Source organism: Pristis pectinata, chromosome 10, assembly GCF_009764475.1.
Source record: "Pristis pectinata isolate sPriPec2 chromosome 10, sPriPec2.1.pri, whole genome shotgun sequence".
NCBI lineage: Eukaryota > Metazoa > Chordata > Chondrichthyes > Rhinopristiformes > Pristidae > Pristis > Pristis pectinata.
The window spans coordinates 20,332,128-20,359,199 of record NC_067414.1 but is presented as its reverse complement, the minus strand read 5'-3'; the positions used below and the strand labels follow the sequence as shown (position 1 = coordinate 20,359,199).

General features: G+C 39.8%; 1 protein-coding gene across 2 annotated transcripts in view; it reads right to left on the bottom strand.

The window, feature by feature from the left end:
* smap1 (small ArfGAP 1) overlaps positions 1 to 27,072 on the bottom strand; it is a 107,599-nt gene that overhangs the window by 4,251 nt on the left and 76,276 nt on the right. For both annotated transcript variants that reach the window (XM_052025201.1, XM_052025203.1), the window contains 3 exons: positions 16,187 to 16,314; positions 12,150 to 12,324; positions 1,149 to 1,462 (listed from right to left, as the gene is read on the bottom strand). In XM_052025201.1, coding sequence (XP_051881161.1) covers positions 1,149 to 1,462; positions 12,150 to 12,324; positions 16,187 to 16,314 — 617 coding nt within the window. The remainder of the gene's footprint in view (positions 1 to 1,148; positions 1,463 to 12,149; positions 12,325 to 16,186; positions 16,315 to 27,072) is intronic.

Sequence of the window (27,072 nt, the reverse complement as noted above, 5' to 3'; positions counted from 1 at the left end):
TAATCTATGAGTGAATTCTGCAAGGGCAAGTTTGCGCAACCTGAACCCACCTAACAAAGGGGTTGCCTGTAAAATGCAGCAAAAGCAAATTGAAAGACATTTGTTTAAAGGGACTTTAAAATTCATTAACAGCTATGTTTAATTATTGGGCCTGAATTTTCATTGTGAGTGAGTGTACACTCAAGGATCAAGGCATTGGTGTACCCCATGGCATTCAGCAAGCCAGAAATGGCAGCAAGCGGGATCTGTTAATAATTGTGTTGTGCTTGGTTTTAGGTAGGGCATACAAAACAGCCTTCTTAACATGGAAGAAAACAGACACCGACTGTTCATACAGCTCTGCACTTCGTCATTCCTGATTTCTCAGTCATTTTTACTTGTGACAGAATCTAAGGCCTAAACATTTGTACACATTAACACTACCCAGATCCGTTCTAAGGGCTGATGGCTACTCATATTCAAACAATAATGTGCCAAATAGGCATGTTTTTCCAATAACTGATTAGATATACTCTAAGCATAAGGAACATTATAAAATTTAACTTGTAAACCACCTTTCCATTGTTCTCTCAAATCACTCTTTTATTCTTGGTTAAACCCTGGAGATGGAGCATTCGATTTTCACAGTATATCCAACTGACCCCAAATCACTGCCAGAACCTGACATATAACACCAGATAGGGAGATGAGTTCCAATCAATATTAAAAATTGAAATCCAAATTCTCAAAACCTGTTTTTTCCCCGTGTTATGGGCTGCAGTTAACAGACTATTCTTTGGAATGGAAGCTTTGTGTTTTAAAATCTCCCATGGTATCATAAAGTGCCAGCCCACAAGGATGAAAATTCTGCAGTGCGAATAGATTACTAACAAGAAGAGGAAACATTTAGTTACAATGATTAATGTCACTTCACAGCAAGTACCTTCATTGCATGCATTAGAGTAACACAGTGAAGCGTAGAAAACACAACAATAATCAACTAGATTTGTCACAGTGAAGAAACAACACAGCAGACTTCCATAGACAAGTCCAGACGGTAATTATAAGTTCACAAAGCAACAATTCAGTATTACAATACTATGGATAACACTGCCGTGGAGGGTTTCTCACTTTACTCTTCTACTAAATAAACGCTAGACTTCACTGACCTGACCAAGGTTCCACTGTGGTGGCTGGCTTGGCTGTACACCGTATGAGTTCCCCACCACTCCTCCTTGGGAACCCACCACATTCTCCGGAACTCTGATGACACCGGCTTGTGCATTACCCATGAATCCATTTGGCATTCCAATCCCAACCACCATCCCTGCTGGCTGCCCCATCATTCCAACCGACTGTCCCATCATATTCCCCATCATGCCAGTGGGAGCAGGCATAGGTGCTCCAAGGCTTGGGAAATTAGGATAGCTGGCCGTAGAGTGCGAAACAAATGGCATTGGAGAAGGTGTCATAAACACAGCAGCTGTAAAGAATAAAACAATATACTGAAAATTTGGTTACACAACAAGTGGAAACAAAAGCTCAATAAATAAATTGCATGATATCTTAGACAAGGCAGGATTGATTTAGTGCCCTTCAACACTGATAAAGTATAAAATCTATAGGATACATTTCCCTCTACTACCACCAACACAAATAAATAGCTATATGATGGCAAGGCCACAAGCTTGAAATTCCCCTGCAGGTCATGCACCACTATGACTTCATGTCAACTGTCCTTCCCTCACTGAGGGTCAGAATCCTGGTAATCCCAAGTAATGTCAATTGTGGGTTCACTTGCACAGTGTGTAAGTACGGAAAACTCAATCATCTTTGGACATGGCACACAATGTGGTCATTTTAGAATTGTGTACATACTAAAAGAACATGAGAAATGCCTCAAACAAGTGCAAATTCCACTAGTGGATTGCTTTCCTACGGTGTGGGGAAATTGAATTATCCAACTTCAGGCACACTGAGTCCTCACTAAAATGAAAAAGCCAGGTCTGTTGTCCTGGTCCAATTCCAATCATTTAGCATCCTTTGCAAACAGTCATTCACTTAGTAACCTTAATAGAAAGCCTGAAAACATCTGAAAATTGTAGGTTTAAAAAAATGATGACTTTAAGCAATATGAATGATCACAGAGTGAAGGAGAAACAGGAGCTCAGATAAAAAACACAGCTTTGATGGAAGAGAAGAAAATTATTTCAATGACAGGATGTGGTTTGGCAATATGATTGGCTGTGAATGATACCACAGAGTAAATGTTTCCTTAGATCTACACCACCTAAGAATTATTCCCCAGGTACAAAGTGCTGGAAATAAAGAAAGCACCGGATCTTCATAACTTGTACAGTGCCCTCAAAACTTTCTCTAAGGGGACAGAAAGTACCCAAGAAGCTATGCCTGCAGCAGCCCCAGGTAAGGTATAACTGCCTCATTTTCCCATTGCTTTTAACAGGAAGTCACATCAGTTCTTGACAAGGGGCAGAGCTTCTGTCACATAGAAGGAAATGTTCAAACACAGACTTTGTTGGTTTCTTTGCATTAATTTCGACTAAGGTATCGGGGAGGAATTTTAGTTTTTTTTTGATTAACTGGTCCTAGCCTTTCTTTCCTCTCCAGTGAGATTACGTGTCTAGGAAGGGGGTGATAAAAATGGGGAGAGGTACTGAGTGTACTACAGGGAATGCTTGATCAAGGTGTTTTAGCAATCATTGACAGGCCAGGTTTGATACATCAGTTGTTCTTCTGCTCTAAATTTTTCAAGTATGTCCAAAAGTTCACGTCTCAAGGTTGGCCCAGAAGTGAGCCACTGCTCAATCTCAAGAATGGAGATGGCTGAGTGCAACAGCTGAAGGACACTGGGCAGAGCTCCAAGTTGGAGAGCATCCTGTTGTTATCTAGAGGACCCCATGTGTCCAAACCCAACATATAGGCAGCAGTGTTTGCACCTTGTCTAGAATCTACAAATAAGATGGTTCTGTTCATGCAGACAGGATGCACTTAGATACTACCCAATCAGTGCTTAGGTACAACACCGAGAAATAGCTAGTCCAAGGATAATCCACGTGTATTGTGTAAATACTTGTGGGCTCCATTAACTCTTGAAGCCAGAGTCTATTCCACAAAGGGAATTATCAGTATAGAAGTGTCAACAATTCAGTTTATGTTGCTTGAGATCAGTTTAACTGAATCAGTTTAATGCTGAAGTAGCTCCTGCCATTAAGAGCATGCACTAAGCAGAACAAGGCCAATGCTTCCAGCCCCCTACCCCTATCATCATTACAACCAGAGCTTCTGGGTGCACAATTACATGTGAAACTAAGGTGGTGTGCAAGGTACATAAACACTAGTATGAAACAACTGGGTTGACTGGATTACTTTGGTGCTCTACATTTTATATAATCACATGCAAGCTGTAATAAACAAATGAGATTGAGACTTTCTTTTCAACAAATGCCTACAAGGATCAGGAGTTTTGGTTTGAGATGTCAGAGGGTTCAGCTATTACTCCCTTCAACCAGCTCCTTCATCTGAATGAACAACTACTGGATAGCATCAAGGTGACTTTTTTTTGCCCCCACCTCCAACTAACAAAAAGAAAAAATTCTCACTACATCAGTGATATCTTGTACTAAATTCTACCCTTCTCTCTAATTGAGCAGCAAAAGTAATAACAGGGTGGCATCCAACTTTCATTGAGAAAAGAGACAACTGTCAATCTAAAACACAGAGGGATCAATCTTCTGAGCAAGTTCAGCATTGTTTTACCAAGCTTCACATACTTGTTTCCACTTAAGTACTAATGTTTGCACTGCTCCAGGTTGTTGCTCCTGTTTTCTCAGTACTATTTCCCTGAAAAATGTGTCAATAGATGGCAGATACAATTTAATGCTGAAACATTTCAGCAGGAAGAGCAATAATGTAATATAAAAGAGAAATGATATAAAAGATGCAATTCCAAAGTGGGTGCAGGAACAGAGATGGTACTGGGAAAGTGCACTTAAGTATTTGCAGGGGGCAGGATAGCTTGAGAAAGCAGTTAAAAGAACATAGTGGATCTTGGACCTTATATAAAAAAAAGGCACAGAATACAAATGTGAGGTATTGTGGTGATTTATATTAAAAACACTGGTGCAACTGGAGTTACTTGTCCCATGCTAGGAAGAAAGCGAAAGAGGGTGCAGAAAAGATTGACCAGAAAGGTTATAGGGAAGAGGGCTATGTGATGCAGAAAGGCTGGAGTATTTTTTCTTACTGCAGAGAAGATTGAGAGATGTGACATGGGTGTTGAAAATAATGAGCAGCATAAATAAGGAAACAAGAGAAAACTATTGATAGCGGAGTTGAGAAATAGAGGAGACCATCAACTTAAGGCAACAAACCGCTGGAGGAACTCAGCCAGTTGAACAGCAACTGCTGGAGGACAGGAAGAGTCGATGTTTTGGGTCAAAATCCTGATGAAGGGTTTCAACCCAAAACATTGACAATTCCTTTCCTTCGACAAATGCTGCTCAACCCACTGAGTTCTTCCAGCACATTGCTTGTTGCTCCAGATCCCAGCATCTGCAGTCTCGTGTCTCCATTGGCAATTGGTAAAAGCAGCAGAATGATTAACATGTGGAATGCACAGGCTAACAGGGTAGTGGGAGTCATACAGATCAAACCCTTCAGCCCACCGAGTCTGCACTAACTATCAAGTGCCCAGTTACACTAATCTGACATTAAACCAGTTTCACTCCCCCCCCACATTCCACAATTCACCTACACACTAGGAATAATAGTTAATCAATCTACCAGCATATTTTTGGGATATAAGAGGAAACCTCAGCTTCTGGTGGCAACCCACATGTTCAAATGCAGAATGTGCAAACTCCACACAGACAGCATTGGAGGTTAGGATTGAACTCGGGTCGCTGGAGTTGTGAGGCAGCAGTGCCATTGTGTTGTCCCAAGCCGACTCAATCATAGAAACAGATTCAGTCCTAGGTTTCACAGGAAATTGGATCAGTTCTTGAAGGAGAAAGAACTGTAGAAGTATGGGTAAAGGATGGAAATACAGGACTAGTTTACATTATTATGCAGATCCAGCATGGACTCAAAGGGCCAAATGCTACTCCGTACTGCTCCTGTACTATAAATCTATAAAAATAACCATTACAGGTCTCCAAGTGTAAAACATTTTAGTAAGAACATTACAAGAAAAAAATATTCTTAAGGGGGTCCAAGAACAGATACTGTAGAGCGTTTGTCCATGAAAGCAACAAACAAAAAGGAAGCCTGGCCTTTACAAGCAAGGCTATAAATACAATACCAGGAAATTATGTTGAATCTATCAAACATAGTGAGTATTGCAGTGTATCCATAACACCATACTCCAAGGAGGACATGAAGGCAACAATGATTTACACAGTTCCAGGGACAGTCTGGAGAAGCTGAGGTTTTATCCTTACCATAGGGAAGATTAAAAGATATGAAAGAGATGATTACAATCATGATGAATTTCAATAGAGTGAATCTGTTTTGAAAAGCAGAACCAGAGTGCAAAGACGTAAGGTTAACGTCAAAAGAGGGAACACAAGGAGAAAAACACGCAAGAGGAAGAAGCATTTAGGCAACAAATGGTTAGGAGTGTAATGACTACCTGATTGGTAACAATGGAAATGCTGGCCTACAAAACATAACGAGTCCAGTAAAATTCTGATAATCCACTATCTGACAATTTGGAAATACAGATGGCTTGACACACTGATTCACCATCTGAAATCCCAATGGTTTACAAACTGGCTCTGGTGAAAGAAAGGAATGAGGCAAATGGACAGATGCAGCTTCTCAAAATGATGCTTTCTAAAAGGCACCATTGTTTTGCTGGGCTCCTTAACCACTTGCTGCATTCTAGCTCCCATGCTCTCTGCCCACTTGCTGGGGCCTCAGTTCCCATGGTCTCTTCCTACTCATTAAGGTACTGGTTCCTGTGCTCCCCACCCACTTGTCGGAACCTCTGTTCCTGTCTTCTTTTTAATATCTCCTGGTTCTGGTTCCTATGCTCCCTTTAAACTTATCAGGGCCTCAATTCCAGCACTCCCTTTAAATGTAGGATGTGTTGTAAAATTATTCTGTGTAACATTTAAAGAAAATATGAAATGTGTGATGGGGTATTAATATAACATCCAATAGTTGGCATCAAAGTCCTGATTAAAGAATTTTGCTGTACAATCTTAAAGGAGAAAAATTGTAGGGCTATGGAGAAAAGTGAGCAGGTGGGTTAACTTGCTTGCTCTTTGAAAGAGACAGTGTAGACATGATAGGCCAAATGGTTTTCCACTGCCTTCCCATTCTATGATAATCAGTTTTCATCTAAACTGCATAAAGACAAGGATCACAAAAGGGAAAAGGCCCAAAAATAGATTCTTCTTGGAAACCAAATTACTTCCCAGGTTTCTGCACAGAGTGCAGTAAAAGCGCTTGGAGATTTCTCACACTATCCCTTAACTTCTGGGGTTGCTGACGCATGACAGGCACAGTAGCATAGCGGTTAGTGTAACACTATTACAGCACCAGCGACCCAGGTTCAATTCCGGCCGCTGTCTGTAAGGAGTTTGTACATTCTCCCCGTGACTGCAAGGTTTTCCTCCGGGTGCTCCGATTTCCTCCCACATTCCAAAGACATACGGGTTAGGAAGTTGTGGGCAAGCTATGTTGGCGCCAGAAGCGTGGCGACACTTGTGGGCAGCCCCCAGAACACTACGCAAAGATGCACTTCACTGTGTTTCAATGTACATGTGACTAATAAAGATATCTTAGGGCAACATAGGCTTCCTGGTTGTCATGTTTCACAATGCAGGTCCTCCCCGGCTCACGAACGCCTGATTTATGTACAGCCCCTACATGCAAACAAGTGTTTGGTGACCAATGGTATGAATTTGCTGGCTGCTGTGGGGTTGCAGGCATCTTCTACTGCCTGAGAACTCAGTTTGCAGTGGCATTTCTGATGTAAACTGTTTAGATTACAACTTGTAATGAGCATCATTTGTGACTCTGTTGAATGCATTCTTACCCGAGGTCCAGAAAACTGAGCACAAAAATCTGAGCTGGCACTTCACTGTGGAGCCACTACACTATCAGAAGAGTTATTTTTCAATGTAAATATTAAACTGAGGCCTGCTTACACTCTGAGGTTGATGTAAAAGATCAACAATATCAAAGAGAAGGCTAGTTATTCCTGGTATTAAAAGTTGAAAATACTCAGCAAGTCAGGCAGCATCTGTAGAGAGAAAATTTCAGGTCGATGATCTTTCTTCACAGCTGACCTGCTGCGTATTTCTACCATTTTCTCTTTTACATCACATTTTCAGCATGTGTAGTTATGCTTTTCAAATTAATGCATGCATTCTGATTAATATTTATCCCTCAATTTCTAAATAGATGATCTGCTTTTTATGGGACCATATAATGCCTGAATTGGCTATTATTCTTCCTATTTTGTAAGAAAAACAATCCAAAACACCATACAGTTATTCTGAAGATGATGCAAGAGATGCTATAAACAAATTATCCTACTTTTCTTCCGAATTCATTGCATTGATGCATTTAAAACTCAGCTCCCATCTTGCCCTGCTGACATCATTGCTTCCAACGGTGTGGATAACTGGGCCAAAACCAACATTTCCCCCTTCTAATACTAGGAGAAAAATGATAATTTTGGTGCCCATCACCCCATTTCACCTTAAACCAGAAATATCAAGCTTGGCATCTTTCTTCCTGGTCAGTACAATACAAAACCACAAACACATTCCATTCAAAATGCAAACCTTGGCATCTTAGCTGCTTACCTTTCACATCAGACAAAACTTCAAGCTGCATATTCTGTCAGGTCTTATTGATTGGCTGCATGGCTTTTCCCATTGAGCTTGTTGTTATAGAGAGATCCCTGGGCTGGAGAGAGCCAATCAGCCAAAGAGGGGAGACAGTAGCTCTCATCACAAGTAACAGGAGGTGATGAGAGAGACCGCTGATCTGGGCGGTCTGTCAGTACATGGAACAGGTACTACAAGTAACTGCCCCCTCTCACCAAAAACTGGTTCAAAGTCACTTGCTACCCTACCTTGAATCATGTCTCAAATATAATGTTCCTTTCTGCTTTCACCTGGGGAACCCGTTCCATAGATTTACCATAACAAAATAGAAAATGCTGGAAGTACTCAAGCAGTCAATTTTCTGTTCTTATTTCAGATTTCCAAAATCCAAGATTTCATTTTTCTAACTACTTTTTCACTGAAATAATTTGTTTTGCTCATTAGATCTGAATACTGTTGTTGCCCTTGTTTTTTTAAAGAAAAAACAAGGTAATAACAAACCTACTGTCAGTGGACTATCATAATTTACACTTGAACTTCTACTCTTCAATTACCATAGAACCATACAGCACAAAACAGGCCCTTCGGCCCACCATGTTGTGCCATCCATCAGACCACCCTCACACTACCTAACCCCTTCCTCCCGCATATCCCTCTATCTCACGTTCCTCCATATGCCTATCCAACAAGCTCTTGAACCTGTTCAATGTATATGCCTCCACCACCACCCCAGGCACTGCATTCCATGCACCAACCACTCTTTGGGTGAAAAACCTCCCTCTGACATCTCCCCTGAACCTCCCACCCATAACCTTAAAGCCATGACCTCTCGTCTTGAGCATTGGTGCCCTGGGAAGGAGGCGCTGACTGTCTATTCCTCTCAATATTTTATATACCTCTATCATGTCTCCTCTCATCCTCCTCCTTTCCAGTGAATAAAGCCCTAGCACCTTAAGCCTCTCCTCATATTCAATACTCTCCAATCCAGGCAGCATCCTGGTAAATCTCCTCTGCACCCTCTCCAACTTCCTATATTGAGGCGACCAGAACTGAACACAGTACTCTAAGTGTGGTCTAACTAGAGTTTTGTAAAGCTGCATCATCACCTCGCGGCTCTTAAACTCAATCCCGCGACTTATGAAAGCCAACATCCCATTGGCCTTCTTAACTGCTCTTTCCACCTGTGAGGCAACTTTCAATAAACTGTGAATATGAACCCCCAGATCCCTCTGCTCCTCCACACTGCCAAGTACCTTGCCATTTACCCAGTACTCTGCCCTGGAGCTTGTCCTTCCAAAGTGTACCACCTCACACTTCTTCAGATATTACAATAAATGTAAAGGGCCACTTGAGCCAAGATTAATATTCTGCTGTAACTTTTCAACTGATATTTAGTATACAGCTTATTGTCTTGACTAAGGTCTTCTTAACCTCCAGCTGGGAGTTCATACCATACAAAAACCTACATAAGCTAGAGATAATTGTCATTGCAAAACCTTTGGGGAGTTTTAAACTGTTGCATAGCAAGAATCATTGATAATGTAAACAAAGGCTTTCTATTCAATATTAAAATTTAACAAAGAACTCTGAAGAAAACCATCATGTTTAGGGTTTTATAAAATAAATTGCAATAAAGGACCCAGATGACACTCGGAGAGCAATTACTTTTGAAGTTTACCCACACACATGCAATCGTTTTAGTACAGATACAGCTGCCTCATTGTGGTTGATTTCATTAATCTCCCAAAAGCTGTAATTTGACCTCACTGTGTAGACACAGGGTCTCATTTTTATGACACACTTGAGAAAGATCTCAATTCCAGAACAAAGTGCCCTTTTCTCTTATGCTCAGAATTAACTTCCTGTCACTTCCAAATATCTGGAACAAACTTAATTACTATAATTAATAACTGTAAAATTATTTTACCTTTTTACTGCAAAAGGGAGCACTGAAGTTTAACTTGAGCAGTAAATGAAATGACAAACTTAAGACATCTCCATACTAATAGCATGATTTAGGCTACAGTGGTTTTCTTACCAATACCAATGAACTTATGCACAGGTCCTCTTTGGGACTGGTTGACTGATCATTAGGGTGTGCTGAGATCATACTTCAGGAGAAGCCACACATTTCAATGTGTACTCCAAATACTACTGGATCCACACAAGATCACTGCCCTAGAGGCAAAATTTGCACCAGATTCAAAGGTCTTGCAGATTGTAAATATCTGGAAACAAAATACATGGCACTGATCTGACATGCATTCAATGTAGAGATCCAACTCTAAGATAAGAATACTGAGACAAGTCCTCACTAATTAAGAAATAACATTATTGTCAACTGAATATTCCTCAGCTGGACCCCCTAGAAAATATTTCACCCGATCATGTACTGCTCAATGAGATAATTATTACTAACAGTCAGCTTTTCATTGAATGGTCAATTCCTTCCATGTTTCAAGTCTAAGAATGGATTACAATTATCATACATATAGAAATAGAAATAGAGAGCAAGTCAGCTTTTGTTTTCTTCATGGCTGTAGACAGAAACCACTGGATGCTCACTTTCTACTGGAAAAAAGCAGTTTTTAGATGAAAGAAGAAAGCCACACAGAGACCCAGAACCTGACAGATACCTTCATAGAAAACAAGATGTTTGAGTTATTATTCTCCACTCAGATAATACAATGATGATGTTCAGTGCTGGGGATAATGGAAATGCATCAGTACTCAGGAGGGTTCCAGAAGTGGATTTCTACTCTCTTACTGTTGTCATAAAGAACCAGTCATTCAACAGAAAGTCTAAAGGTATATCCAGGATGTATCTTTGAAATTACTGCTAAATCCATTACTGTTTAAGACAAAATATTTAAAAATGTACTGAGCAATGAGCAGGGCCACTTTCAATAAATTAGAATGTTGACCTCAAATAAAAATTAATGTTTAATTTCCTTGTGTCCATGGGTTGACTTTAAATGATGTTTAATTTCTAATGGCAGATGTTGCTTTGAATCCATTTCTATGTGGCAATTCAGACAATTATTTCCTAATACATATAAGTCCTAATACCGAATCAACACTGAGAAATATCAAATGGGAACTGAGCCTGATAAGCAGCATTATAACATTTTTGGTTAGGTATTAAGGTTTACATTCTTACCAACCTGGCCCTCTACAGAACAGAAGCTCATCAACCAATAGTAATAATGCCCACCAGTAATCAGCCCCATAACAGTATTTGACTGGTGGAGTAGACAGTGATTTATAACAATGAACAACTTTGCACAGGTAACTCTTATACCAGAAAATAGTAATTTTCCTGAGGGAAGCTATTCATGTGGTGTGGAAAGAAAGGATTAATCAAGTGATATCAACTATCGATAAAGATATTAACTGCTTAGTAAATTTGCACTAGAAGGATAATGGGAATTAAAAAAACCAGGTACAACACTTACAGGAAACTTTCAGCTGATGTAATTCAGTAGTGGAAAACAAAGTCTGTTTTCCTCCGATTAAGCTTCAAAGGGTGGACAGAATAACTCCTTCTAGGCCCAGGTAATTTTTTTAAGCTTTGCAAGGAAACACAGGATGTAGGACATTTTTATGGCTGTTATATCTTCTCCAGAGCTATGATAAAGACACAATCTGACTATCAATTGAAGGTTATAATTTCACTTAAGCATTTGCATGGAATAGAAGTATTTTCTCAGGATTTTAACTTTTCCAAGGATGCTTCTGAACGAGGAATATGGACTTGATAGAGCTTTATAAAACTTGGCACTTCATAAGTAGCGCTATCTTCAGATTAATAATTTGATTGATAATTCTGTTAATGTGAAGATGGATAATGTAAAAACAAACACATTAGCACTAAAATTATTTACTTGATGATGAGGGAGACCAGTTAAGGAGATAACACAATGGAACATATGAATTTTTATCCAACAGAATATCTCAGGATTCATGGTGTTTGGTGGCCTTGAAAATTCCTAGCTCAAAATTATAATTGTTTTTGAATTTTACATTGAACTTGCAAGGTCTTGCTGTAGACACTGCTCTTAGGTTTATGTTTAATTATTATATTGTTGATATCCAATGAAAATTAATAAATGCATTGAACACTAGCTTAGGAATAACTTGTAAGTATACCAATGTTCTAAAAGGGGGATGCTCTAATTTGAAAGAATTATAGCAATTTTCATCTGCCTGTGCATGTTTTTCATTGTACCTGTATCTCACAGTACTTGTGCATATGACAGTAAACTTAACTTGGCTTATACTTTGTATTCCAAACTTCCAGTCCTTTACCTGGAGTGCCTTGTTGTTGTTGCTGCTGCATTGTTCCTGTACCATATAATGATAAAATGGAATCCTTGGACAGTGGTTTCTTACAGTCTTCTGATTTTGTGGTTGGTTCAATGAAAAGATCAAGATCTCCTGCTGCTGCAGATAAGGCTGCTCCTGTTGGTTTAGTGGAAGTTGGCTGTGAAGGAAAGGTCAAAAATAGTGAATATACACACCCACAGATATATGCCCTTACCAAGAATTTTGCAAGAAGGCAGAACACAACTAAAAATACTAACTTTCCAAGATTCAACTCAGGATTTTGAGATTTTTCCAACGGTGCAAATGAGATCTCTCTATACAGATTTACACTTCCTTCTGGGGAGAAAGTCTTACTGCACTAATCCTGTATGACTAATAAAGATATCTTATCTTATTGGTCAAGGTGTTGAGTATAAAAGCAGGGAAGTTATGTTGCAGCTGAGGCCACACTTGGGAGTATTTTGTGCAGTTCTGGTCACCACATTACAGGATGGATGTGGAGGGTTTTGTAGAGGGTGCAGAAGAGATTCACCAAGATGTCACCTGGATTATAGAGTATTAACTATAGAGGTTGGACAGACTTGGATTGTTTTCTCAAGAGTGATGGAGGTTGAGGAGTGGCCCGATAGAAGTATATAAAATTATGAGAGGCATAGACAAGGTAGATAGTCGAAGTCTTTTTCCCAGGGTGGAAATATCAAATAGTGGAGGCATAAGGTGAGAGGTAGAAAACTTAAAGATTTACAAGGCGTGCTTGTTTTTTCTGTTTTAAAAAAAACAGAGTGGTAGAGGCATTGTGAAACGAGCTGACAGGGGAAGAATAGTGGAAGCAGATACAATAGCAATGTTTAAGAGGCACTTAGACCAGCCCATGAGGCAGGGAATGGAAGGTTATGGACCACGTGCAGGCAGATGGGATTAGTTTAGGCTGGCATACTGGGCAGCACAGATGCAGGGGACTGAAGGACCAGTTCCTGTGTTGTGCTATGTTCTGTGTTGTAAACATAGCAAGAACATTGATCTTGTAAAACAGATGTACTCTGGAGAACAACTATAATAACTCAGTTAGCTTTGAAATGCTCTTGCATCAGAAAATCTGCATAATTTCTTGTATACATGAGGATTGAAGATATTTGCAAATGGACAATTTACATCTGGAGAACTGTTAAAAGCTTTGCATTAATAGGCTGGTCAATCCTGAATATAGCCTGACAACCACAATAGTCGCTGCCGACAGAAGACTGATCTTGCCAACCCTCAGCACCATGGACGTGGGCCTAGATCTCAGCAGCAAGTAGTTCTTGGACAGTATACATCTGATGCATCCCCTGGAAGGCCTTTAAATGCTGTCAGAAAGCAAAGCTGATTGTAATTAGTTTTAAATGTGTCTTGCATTAATTTGATAGTTTTAAGTATTTCAATATAAAATTACCTAAAAAAATTAAACTCAAATTGAATTAAAACAAAATTTGAAACAAACAGTAACTTTTTTTAAAAATTTGTATGAAAATTTTTTTTTTGAAATTTTGAGAAGGAAGTTTTTCTATTAACTATCCTTAAAATAATAACATTTGTTACATCATACTATCACTGCAATGTTAGGTGGAGGCTTAGGTCTACATTTTCTGCTAGAAACATAATATAGTGTAGCAACTAATAATCTTTGAAAATAAGTGACATGTTGGCAAACTTGATTTAAAATTGACTTGGTGATAGGAGGTAGAGGGTAGTGGTAGATGAGTGTTTTTTTTGACTGGAAGTCTGCAAGTGGTACAGAGTGTTGTAGAACAGAGAGACTTTTTTTTTCCACATTCCGATTAGTGTCATATACACCAGGGTGCCATGAAATTCCTTGTTCGCGTGAAGCTCACAGAGTAAACAGTATGCATGGTAATACACTAGGGGTAGAAGTACATAGTTCCCTGAAAGTGGCAACACAGGTAGACAGGGTAGTGAAGGCAGAGTCTGGCATGCTTGCCTTCATCAATCAGAGTATTGAGTATGGGAGTTGGGATGTCATATTGCAATTCTACAAGTCATTGGTGAGATCACACTCGGAGTACTGTGTGCAGTTTTAGTTGCTCAGCTATAGGAATGATGTCATTAAGCTGGAAAGGGTGCAGAAAAGATTCATTAGGATGTTACCAGGACAGGACGGCTTGAGATACAAGGAGAGGCTGGATAGGCTGGGACTTTTTTTCCCCTGGAGCATGGGAGGCTGGGGGTGTGGGTGACTCTATAGAGATATATAAAATCATGAGCGGTGTTAATAAAGTGATGGTCACAATTTTTTTTCCAGGGTAGGGGAGTCTACAACTAGAAAACATAGATTTTAAGGTGAGAGGGGAAAGATTTAAACCTGATTCTGAATACTTTGCTTTCTATGGTAGTATTGAGGTATGAATGCTGGCCTGGACACTTAAGATCCATTGTCACCAAATAACGGTGCAAAGCAACAAAGAGGCATGCTCACTGTAACCAATGCAGTAATCCTTCAGTATAGAACTTGAATGTCAGACTACCTTATAGGATCAAGTGTATGAAGGTAAACATGAATTCTTGACCTTTTGGTTCAGAGACAGTAGTGCTACCTCTAAGCTGCATCCCAGGTATTTGGAAATATTACTGAGAGCATTTAAACAGTGTGCAGGGAAACAAAGGCAAATCAGATGAATGCAATGTAGAACAGATTTATCAGATGTAGATATCATTAAAAAAAACTTTCTTCCTGTAATATTATTGTTTCCAATAAGAAAACACACCTCAGACTGGCTGTTCAGACTTTACAATCAGTTGGATGGACATACCCTTGTACACGAGTGAACAAATCACAAATCTTATTTTTCAATTTCCTGGGGCAAGTCAATATATTCTCCTGCCCAACAGGTGAGAAAATAGTAACGTAACAGTTAAGTTACTGGACTGGCAGTCAGAGTTCCAGATTAATGATCCCAAGAGAAAAGTTCAAATCCAACTGTGGCAACTGGGGAATTTAAATTTAAGTAATTAAGTCAATCTGGAGATATAAAAAAAGTTAATGTCAGAAACAATAATATTGGACTGTCATAAAAATCAAACTGGTTACTAATGCCCTTCAGGAAAGGAAATCTGCTGTCATAGTGTCATAGGTCAGTGTACAACTACAGACCCACTAATGCGGCTGACTCTGAACTGCCTCATCAGCTCAGGAGCAATTAAGGATGGATAATCAAAGCTGATATTGCCAATGACGTCCCATCCAGTGGCCAGATAAATTCTGAAAATGAACAGGAAATTTAAGTGAAACCACAGTGATGCAGGATAATCTCATCTCCAAGGCCACAAATGAATGAGACAGATTACTGATCAATTCACACGTTTATTCTCCTGAGGCCACTGTCGATCGGTTGCAGCTTTAGGTATGAGATTGAAGACATTCTATGATTAAATTGAGTTGAATCATTTGAAGGAATTGTAATCATTTGAAGGAATCAACAGTTGGCAGCATGAATGCAATTAAATTCACAAAATTCACAGATTTAAAATTAGCTGTTTGAAAGGACAGTAGAGGGATAAACCTTCTTCACATTTATCAAGTACTTGGATGTGTACTTGAAGTCCTGTAGCAAACAAGGCATCAAATCAAGAAATAGATAGATGGATGATGCTGAAGAGGAACTTTTTTAGCTGTCATGGACATGAGTCAATTGTGCCATAACTTTGTATGAATTTGAGAGGGAATATGTTTTCATTAATATAACAAAGTTTCTTTTTACTCACTTAGATTTTTAGATATTAAGAGAAGACAAAAATTAGACTCCTAGTGTCTGCTCCACCATTTAACAAGGCCATGGCTATTTTTTTCTGTTAGCAACCCCATTTCCCTAGATTCCCTTAGCATTTAAATATCTAACTAAATCAAAACAAATGTTGGTACATTAAAAGAACAGATGAAGTGGGAAACCTACAATGTATTCTCTCTGTCACTCAAAAGCCAGGGAAATAAACAGACCATGTGATAACACACAAAGCTTACTTACCTGATTTAACTGTGCATCTGACGATGGAAGAGGATTAGAAACCATGGGGCCAAAAATATCAAGGTCATCATTCAAGGTTGTATTTGAAGTGGTATTGCCATTAGTAATAGGAGCTTCAATAGGTGTATCTTGATAGGAGAAAAGCAGAGAGTTTAAGTTCACTATGATAGGCTTTGCAAGATATATTTGAGAGCAAATTGGAGAACATACTTTTTTTAAAAATCCTAAACAACTGGTTGTGCCAACCTTTCAATTAGCATTTAACATCATATGACTATAAATGTAGCTTGCCCATGAGAAATATTCTTAATAATTATGGTGTAGTAACAGACGAACTATCAATTACCAAAAATGAATCCATAGTGGAGCACCCAATTCTGATGCAACCAGCTAACAGGGCCCAAAATACTACGAGGTTATGTTGATCACATGTGAACAAGAACATTTGCTAGCAACTGAAAACATTGATATCCCACCAATACTTCTTTAGGAAGTAACCATTCAGGACACTATTTTCAGAAGTTAATATCAGATCTCCAAAGGTGCATCGTTTTCTAACCTATTTCTATTTCTCTTGATACACATAATATCTAAAAATATAAATGAATAAAAACTCTTGAATGCATAACAGGACCATCACTTTGGCAACAAGAGAATTTAGTTGTCAGGATTCCCAATAAAAAAACATCAACAACTCAAGCTAAAACAAGACTATAAATACCTCTATCGAGTATGGGATTCAATGAAAAGGTTAAACCAAAAACACTCCTAAGTATTTGTAACCCATAATACCATTCAAGTTAATAAATACATGAACTTGTATGATCTTTTAGATTTAAGAGCACTTGTGGAAATGAAAGATGCAGGAGAGAATTATTGAAGTTATATAGCAAAAATACTTGAAATTAGATTAGGATTGGTTCTCTGCCATATAGTATATAAGCAAATGAGATTAAGTGTTACAAAGTCTAAGAAAAGAAAGTGCATATGACACAGAATACTTTGGATTCTCTGACCTGAAAAATGATTTAAAGTATATTTATAATTCTTAAATCCTTTAACACCAGTTCCTAACCCAGGAGGAAGGGAGAAGACAGAGGTGAACAATACTGAAATGTACCTATGGGAAACAACAAATAAACAGAACTGAACAATGTCCTACATAGTTACACCTTATCGCAACACGACTGCCACTTAAAATACACTAGCGTTAATTTCAAATTGAGAGAACGAGGTAAGAGGGGCATCAAAATCAAGGGACTGAATATGTTATCCCCATCAAGGCAAGACAGGAAATTTTGAGGCTCGAGTCCTGTTAAAGAGCTATAGAACTATTTGTAAAATGAGCAGAGTGAAGAACCTGAGAAGCCACACCTGAGCTGTCACATGCAGGAGTCAAACATTTTCTGAGGCCCAAAGAAGGTGCAAAATTATCCTCCCTGACTTCACAAACATCTTCCCACCCTTCCAATTTAACCCCTCACCCAATTTACCCGAAACATCCACAGCTTGCCTTCTTTGATACACCAGGTGTTTCTATAGAGCAACAACTGTAAATATACACTTAAAAGCTTAAGACAGATAATTGCATCATGAGTGACAGAGTGTATGGTAGCTGTGTTCCATGATCTATTCTTGATGTCCATTGTCTCCCTGGAGTCTTTATTCATGGTAGTTGGCAGATCTGGAGTTCAAAAATACCTTAAGTCCCTCTGGAGTATGCAAGCAAGGGATCTTTGTAGGGATCTTTGTGATGAATCTTTCACTTGTTTGTGACTTGGATTATTCCATTTGGCTTTCAAGTTTTATCAGGGTTGAAATGGCCTACCTGGGGGTTGAATGTGTGGGTTCAGAAGTGCTTGTTTGACTTCAAACAAAGATGAGGGATATTGGCAAGGTTCGCATGAATAAGGGCATGTTTATTTTCCTTGATTCACTGATGTTCACATTAACAAGTTGACTATGGCTATATCTAGTCCATTCTACTTGTCTACTAATATACAGGCCATTGCTGATGTCAACAGAACTGCTGCAGACATTCCCTAACTTGCCCTTGCTAGATTTTTGAACAGTTTGAGCATCCTTCATTGTACTTGTTATCTTCTTTAAGAGTCTATTTTAAAGACGGGTACAAGGTTCAGTCTCATTTCAAGATTGGTTGGAGTTTATTCATTTTCCAGGATGATGGCACCCCTGGCGAGGCCAGCATTTATTGTACATCCCCAATTAACCTCCAGAAGGTGTTGGTAGGACACCTTCTTGAACTGATGCAGTCCCTCTAGTGAAGGAACAAAGGGAGATTTCAATAATGAAGTTCACCTTCAATGTACCAGCAGAGATTCTGGCTTTCTGATGAAAAGAGTGTATGAAAATCAAAGACTCAAACCTGCCAGAAAGTTCATGGTCTATTGGGCAGCAGTGATCCCTGCCCTAGAAGATACAGGAGCCTGAAGGCACGTACCACCAGACTAAGGACAGCTTCTACCCCACTGTGATAAGACTATTGAACAGCTCCCTTATACAATGAGATGGACTATGACCTCACGATCTACCTTGTTGTGACCTCGCACCTTATTGCACTGCACTTTCTCTGTAGCTGTGACACTTTACTCTGTACTGTTATTGTTTTTACCTGTACTACATCAATGCACTCTGTACTGACTCAAGGTAACTGCACTGTGCAATGAATTGACCTGTACAATCTGTTTATAAGACAAGCTTTTCACTGTACCTTGGTACAAGTGACAATAATAAACCAATACTACCTAGAGCAGGCACCTCAAAGCCTTGGAGAGGTACCACTAATGTTGTGTTCCACAAAGTCCTCCAAATCCACTGGAAGGATCAACCAACACAGGTGTCCTCTCCCAGGCCAACATTTCCAGCACTGAAGTTGTAATTACACTCACTTAGTTCTAATGGGTGGGCCATGTTGCTTGTATGCATGACATAAGACTCTCAAAATGGGCTCTCTGCTCAGAGTTCTATTACAACAAAAGATTACGGGGTGGACAGAGGAAATAATTCAAGGATGCTACCAAAGCCTCCTTGAAAAAAAAGCCTATTCATAACAGGCACATATCCCGCAAAAGAACTAAACAACCTCTGATAAAGTACCCTGAGTATGTGCGTTATTGAATAGGGAAAAAAAAAATCAAGATCTGCAAAAGGTAATAGCTATCATTGCTGAGGGGGAATTAAAAATTTAAATATTCAGAGCATGTCTACTCAAAAATTAACCAGCCCCTTTGAAAAATATACATTGATTGCCCCTTAGGAACAATAGTGTCAACCTAAAATTATTCAACCTTTCCTTTCTTTTTCACAGTACCAAAATAGTACATACAGTGTTATTTAGCAGCATGCATGTTGTTCAGCTGGACAAAACTTCAGCACAAATTGTTCAATAGCACAAGATTCTAAAATACCAGGCATTAATTCAGTTATGACCTTAAAATTGATGGTAGAATCAAGCAGATTTTGTTTACAGTTTTACATCATCTCTTTTGACATATTTTTCAAATGAAATAATTTTACTAGTTTCATTTCTAAGAAAGTGTTCACTAATCTTCCCAACCTTATTACAGGATGGCAGCCTTGAATATATATATGTTTCATAATTCCAGAAATGAGCATAGGTTTCAACTACTGGAAATAAGCAATGGTTACTTGGTGTGCCACAGGAAGCAATGGTGGGACCCAACTTTTTTTTTAAAAACTTGAAGACACCCAAGTTATGGTTACCAAATCTGATGACAGAAAGATAGTCTGGAAAGTCAGCCAAGAAGAGAACACACATATAAATAGGTTAAGTGCAAGATCCAGCAAATCTGGAACAAATATTCAGGGAGATTGTGGAGAGTTGTAAGAATAATAGGGTTGCCATATTAGGGGATTTTAACTTTCTTAACGTAGACTGTGACAACCAAAATGTTAAGGGCTCAGATGGGGTGAAATTTGTTAAGTGTGTTCAGGACAGTTTCCTCAGGCAATATATAAAGGGCCCTGCTACAGAGCGGGCAAAGCTTGACCTATTCTTGAGCATAGGGCAAGGCAAGTAACTGAGATGACAGTGGGGGAGCACTTTGGGACCAGTGACCACAATTCTATTAGTTTTTAATTAGTTATGGAAAGGGACAGATCTGGTCCACAGGTTCAAGTTCTAAATTGGGGCAAGGCAATTTTGATGGTATTAGACAACTTGCAAAGGTTGATTGGAGTAGGTTGCTTGCGGACAAAGGGACCTCCGGCAAGTGGAATGCTTTTAAAAGTGAGATAGCAAGAGCCCAAGGTCTACATGTTCCTGTTAGAGTGAAGGGCAAAGCTGGCAGGAGTTGGGAACCCTAGATGACAAGAGATATTGAGGCTCTGGCCAGGAAAAAGGAGAAGGCATGGATCAAATATAGGCAGTTGGACCTGACTCATGCTTCTTTGAATCCCTGGAGTACAGGGTAAGCAGCAGTATAGGGGATGCTCAAGGAGGAAGTCAAGAGGGCAAAAAGGGGGCATGTGATAGCTTTGGATTTTCCTTTAATCTTCTCTGCCAAAGAGATTTTAAGTACAGTGGCGTGCAGAAGTTTGGGCACCCCTGGTCAAAATTTCTGTTACTGTGAATAGTTAAGTGAGTAGAAGATGAACTGATCTCCAAAAGTCATAAAGTTAAAGATGAAACATTCTTTTCAACATTTTAAGCAAGATTAGTGTATTATTTTTGTTTTGTACAATTTTAGAGTGAAAAAAGGAAAGGAGCACCATGAAAATGTTTGGGCACCCCAAGAGATTTGAGCTCTCAGATAACTTTTACCAAGGTCTCAGACCTTCATTAGCTTGTTAGGGCTATGGCTTGTTCACAGTCATCATTAGGAAAGGCCAGGTGATGCAAATTTCAAAGCTTTATAAATACCCTGACTCCTCAAACCTTGTCCCAACAATCAGCAGCATGGGCTCCTCTAAGCAGCTGCCTAGCACTCTGAAAATTAAAATAAATGATGCCCACAAAGCAGGAGGAGGCTATAAGAAGATAGCAAAGCATTTTCAGGTAGCCATTTCCTCAGTTTGTAATGTATTTAAGAAATGGCAGTTTACAGGAACGGTGAGGTCAAGTTGAGGTCTGGAAGACAAAGAAAACTTTCTAAGAAAACTGCTCGTAGGATTGCTAGAAAGGCAAATCAAAACCCCCAAAAAATCAAAACTGCAAAAGACCTTCATGGAAGAGTCATCAGAAGAAAACCTTTCCTGTGTCCTCACCACAAAATTCAGCGTCAGAAGTTTGCAAAGGAACATCTAAACAAGCCTGATGCATTTTAGAAACAAGTCCTGTGGACTGATGAAGTTAAAATAGAACTTTTTGGCCACAATGAGCAAAGGTATGTTTGGACAAAAAAGGGTGCAGAATTTCATGAAAAGAACACCTCTCCAACTGTAAAGCACGGGGATGGATCAATCATGCTTTGGGCTTGTGTTGCAGCCAGTGGCACAGGGAACATTTCACTGGTAGAGGGAAGAATGAATTCAATTAAATACCAGCAAATTCTGGAAGCAAACATCACACCATCTGTAAAAAAGCTGAAGGTGAAAAGAGAATGGCTTTCACAACAGGAAAACGATCCCAAATACACCTCAAAATCCACAATGGACTACCTCAAGAGGAACAAGCTGAAGGTTTTGCCATGGCCCTCACAGTCCCCCGACCTAAACATCATCGAAAATCTATGGATAGACCTCAAAAGAGCAGTGCATGCAAGGCGGCCCAAGAATCTCACAGAACTAGAAGCCTTTTGCAAGGAAGAATGGGTGAAAATCCCCCAAACAAGAATTGAAAGACTCTTAGCTGGCTATAGAAAGCATTTACAAGCTGTGAGACTTACCAAAGGGGGTGTTACTAAGTACTGACCATGCAGGGTGCCCAAACTTTTGATTCGGGCCCTTTTCCTTTTTTGTTATTTTGAAACTGTAAAAGATGGAAATTAAAAAGTAATCTTGCTTAAAATATTAAAGAAATGTGTCATCTTTATGTCTTTTGGAAATCAGGTCATCTTTTACTGGCTTAGCTATTCACAGTAACAGAAATTTTGACCAGGGGTGCCCAAACTTTTGCATGCCACTCTATATTAAGGGAAAAAGAGTAATTAGGATGAGAATACGGCCCTTCAAAGACAAAAGGAGACATCTTTTGTGTGGAGATGGACAAGGTCCTCAATAAATATTTCTCCTCTGTTTTTACTGTGAGAAAGACATGAAGACTTGGGAACTAGGGAATGTTAATGGGGATAAGTCCACATTACAGTAGAGATGCTGGACATCTAAAAATGTATGAAGGTAGACAAATCTCTAGGGTCTGACCAGGTAGATCCAAGGATACCGAGGGAGGCTAGAGAAGAAATTGGGGGAGCCCTGACTGAGATATTTGCATTATCGTTAGCCACCAGTGAAGTGCCGGAAGACTGGAGGGTAGCGAATATTGTGCCTTTATTTAAGGGCCGAAAAGAAAAACCTGGCAACTATAGACCAGTTAGCCTAACATCTGTGGTAGGCAAGTTATTGGAGAGGTTTCTGAGAGATGAGATATACATGCACCTGGAAAGTCAGGGGTTGATTAGGGGTAGTCAGCATGGCTTTGTGCGTGGGAGATCATGCCGTACGAACTTGTACGAGTTTTTTTTGATGATGTGATCAAGATCGATGTGGGCAGGGCAGCAGAGGGTGTTTACATGGACTTCAGTAAGAACTTTGATAAGGTTCCACGTGGTAGCGTGCTCTGGAAGGTTGCAGATGAAGAGCGCGGCAGCACTGCACTCTGAGCACTGCACTCATGTGTCCTCACACAGGAGAGGGTGTGGCAAAGGAGGGACTTGGCTCTGAATGCCAACCCGTTCAATGCACTGACGTCATATCCAAAACTTATTGCCCCACAAAATTGATTAAGAAAATTAGACAAAGTTTGTCGTTTCTTTCATACAAGCCCTATCCAGCCTCACAGTTCTGAACTTACAATTCCAAAAATGAACCAAGTCAACACCTTAACATCAATCATTTACATAAAGGATCTTGTAACCATTTCCATACATGTAGCCCTGCCTGTTTTGACTAAGTTCAACAGCAACATCTCTTGTAGGTTTGTGGTACAGTTTCTACTACCCCACCCAACGAACTATTACAACACAGCTTTCTTGGAAAAAAAATTCAAAACATGCCCAAATTTGAAAACACAGGAATGACATACTACACTGTGCATCTCTAAACAATAGCTCAGATTATGACAGGAAACCAACATCGAGCTGTTTTTCTACCTTAACACTCAAAATTTACTTTGAACAGAAATTCTTTCCTGAGACAGGTCCTGGACCTGAAAACGTAAACTGTTTCTCTTTCCACAGATGCTGCCTGACCAGGGTGCTTCAGCATGAATCCTGATGAAGAATCCTGATGAAGGGTCTTGACCCGAAATGTCGACTGTTTATTTCCCTCCATAGATGCTGCCTGACCTGCTGAGTTCTTCCAGCATTTTGTGCATGTTGCTCCAGATTCCAGCATCTGCAGAATCTGGAGCAACACGCACAAAATGCTGGAGCATTTGTGTCTCTGCTTCAGCATTTTCTGTTTTTCCTTTCTTTCCCAAACCAGAGCACCCTACAATCTGGAACTTTATCATTTCTTTATACATTCTGCATACGTAAGGCACCTTTGTCAACTTAGCCACAGCCTGTACATGGCAAGCTCGACAGATAGGTATTACTGCAAGAAAGACCAAGCCAATCTGTACAACACAAGTGTTTCCTTTCATAAACCTGTACATAGGCACAGTGGAAAACAATCCCTCCACTCTTACCCCAGTTCTGAGGAAGATTCCCTGACCAAAACGTTAACTGGTTTCTCTTTCCATAAATGCTGCTTGATGGTTGCCTTCTTCCAGCATTCTGTTTTTGTTATATGAGCTTAATGACCAAAGTTGAAACTGAAAATGATAAAATACTTATTCTTTCATATCAAAGTGTTAAGGATATTCTGCTCAAACATTTACTAATGCAAAAAGTGTGGAAATTCACAATCCTCTCTCCAATTTCCTTTTCCACATAGATGATTCAGATAGCAGTAGAGGAGAACAGAACCTGCTTCTGATCTACGTTCTGAAGAAATGAATTTTCTTATCAAGACCTCAGGATGACCTGAAGTGTTTTATAGCCAATGACATATTTTTGAATCATCGTCACTGATGCAATGCAGGAAACCACACAGCTAGTGCTGAAAACCGTAATGAGATAGTGATCTGAATCCATTTTAGTACTGTGGTTCATGGTTAAATATTGGTCATTTTGAAAAGTGACATAGAACAGCACAGAACAGGACCATTGGTCAACAATGTTGCGCTGACGTAGCTAATCCCTCCTACCTACAGGATGCCCATATCCCTCTATTTTGCTCTCATTCATGTGCCCATCCAAGCGCCTCTTATAAACCCCCAATGAATTTGCTTCCACGACCCTATCAGGGAACGTATTCCAGGCATCCACCACTCCCTCAGTTAAAGATGTACCCCTCACGTCTGTTCTGATCCTACCCCCTCTCACCTTAAATGCATGCCCTCTGGTATTGGATCGCTCAATAATGGGAAAAAGATATTGCTTGTCCCCCCATCTATGCCCCTCATAATTTTATACTCTTCCAACAGATCACCCCTCAACCTCCGCCGCTCCAGAGAAAAGAGCCCCAGTTTGTCCAGCCTCTTCTGACAGCAAATGCCCTCTAATCCAGGCAGCATCCTAGTAAACCTCCTCCGCACCCTCTCTAATGCTTCGATATCCTTCCTATAGTGAGGTGAGCAGAACTGCATGCAATACTCTAAATGCAGCCTAACTAGAGTTCTACAGAGCTGCATCATAACTCTTGACTCCTATACTCAATACCTCGATTAATGAAAGCAAGAGCGACATGGAATATTTTACACCTACTTGAGAAAACAGAGGCCATTTAACCTCAAACCCAAATGATAGCACAACTCTGAAGGCAGTTGAGATTAAGACAAAGCCACAACCTTCTGACTCATAATGTACTGCAATTTAACCACAATTGTCATTGGGTAATGATGCCGAATGTGCTCTGCTATTGTCCTGCAAAGTGCAGGCTGAAAACTTCAAATGCCTTAAAAAATAGTGCAAATTTAACATCTGAAAATGACTTTAATCTGCTACTGATACTTCTACTAATTCAATTTTAAGGTCCCATTTCCAAGAATTTGAGAACAGTGTTTCTTTGCTGCACATTTCCTACTGCTGTCCTATTAGATTCAGAATTAGTACCATAAAGTTTCTGAAAACTGAAAAGGATGCACAGCCTGCAGTGTATATTAAAGTTCTGAATTTAAATGCACTTTTAAGTCACTTATTGAATTGGAAATATTCCATCATTTGTGACAAACCTGAAATGCTTTGTTTTAATTTTGTACAAACTGAATTTAGATGATGAATTTTATGGAAATGTGAAGGGGGAAGAAATATTAATAAAATCACATCACCAATAAATACTAGCCTTTGCAGTAATAATAAAGGCCTAGAAGCCACAGCGAGACTGGCAGGACCTGTGGGATTGTTGAGAGCAAGAGAGACAAGGCTTAGAGTAGGAGTGACCATCTTGAGAGCAGCCATTTTGAAAGGTGCCTGTCAGAGGAAGGCAGCAGCAGCCGCTGCCACCAACTTTGTAGCACCATGGTGAACTCTAATGCACAGCAGGGAAAGGAAATGCCTACGTGAGCACTAGTAGGGGATTTGTTAGTGCCAGGATCAGGAAAGTCTCAGATCAGGTGCACAACATTGTGAAGCGGGAGAGAAAACAGCCAGAAGCCTGGGTGGTGCTAAGAAATAGCAAATGACAGAAAACATTGTGGGAGTGATCTATAGGGCTCAAAGCATTAGTGACCATGTAGGGTATAGTCTAAACAAGGAAATTAGAGGGATGAGTTACAAGGACAGTACCATAACTATGCAGGGCATTGATCTACACAGAATAAACAATCCAATTTAGCAGTAACAGGCAAACAAGAGACTGCAGATGCTGGAATCCAGAGCAAAAGACAAACTACTGGAGAAACTGAGTGGATCAGGCAACATCTGTAGAGGCAGAGGGATAGTCAACAATGAATTCTGATGCAGGGTTTCAACCCAAAACATCAATTTTCCCTCTGCCTTCAGATGTTGCTCAACCTGCTGAGTTCTCCAGCAGTTTGTTTTTTTTAAGCAATAATAGTGTGGAGAATTCATAAAGTGCATAACAAATGGCCTTCTTGATCATTAGCTCTACTGGTAGTACCATGACGGAACTGATGAGAAAAAAAAGTCTTCACCCTGCAGGTTGCAAATCTTTGGAATTCTCGACCCAAGATGGTTGCGGAGGCTTAGTCATGGAGTTTATTCAAGACAGAGACCAATGCTTTTCCAGTACAAGGAGAATCAATGGATTATGGAGATAGTGCTGCCAAGTGACCCAAAGGTAAAAAATCAGGAATGATTTAATAGAATGACAGAGCTGACAAGGGTCAAATAAACGATAAGAAGGTATGAGAAAGAACATAAGACAAAGTACTGAGATTCAGCTGAAGGTGAAATACCAGACAGCAGTCATAACTTCAACTCCTGTCTCACCGGGGTAGGAGAGTCTAAAACGAGAGGGCACAGGTTTAAGGTGAGAGGGGAAAAATTTAAAAGAGGACCCAAGAGACTAGTTTTTCCACACAGAGGGTGGTAGGTATATGAAATGAGCTGCCAGATAAAGTGGTGAAGGTGGGTACAATTATAATGTTTAAAAGACATTTGGACAGGTACATGGATAGGAAAGGCTTAGAGGGATATTGGACAAATGCAGGCAAATGGGACTGGCCCTGGTAGACAACTTGG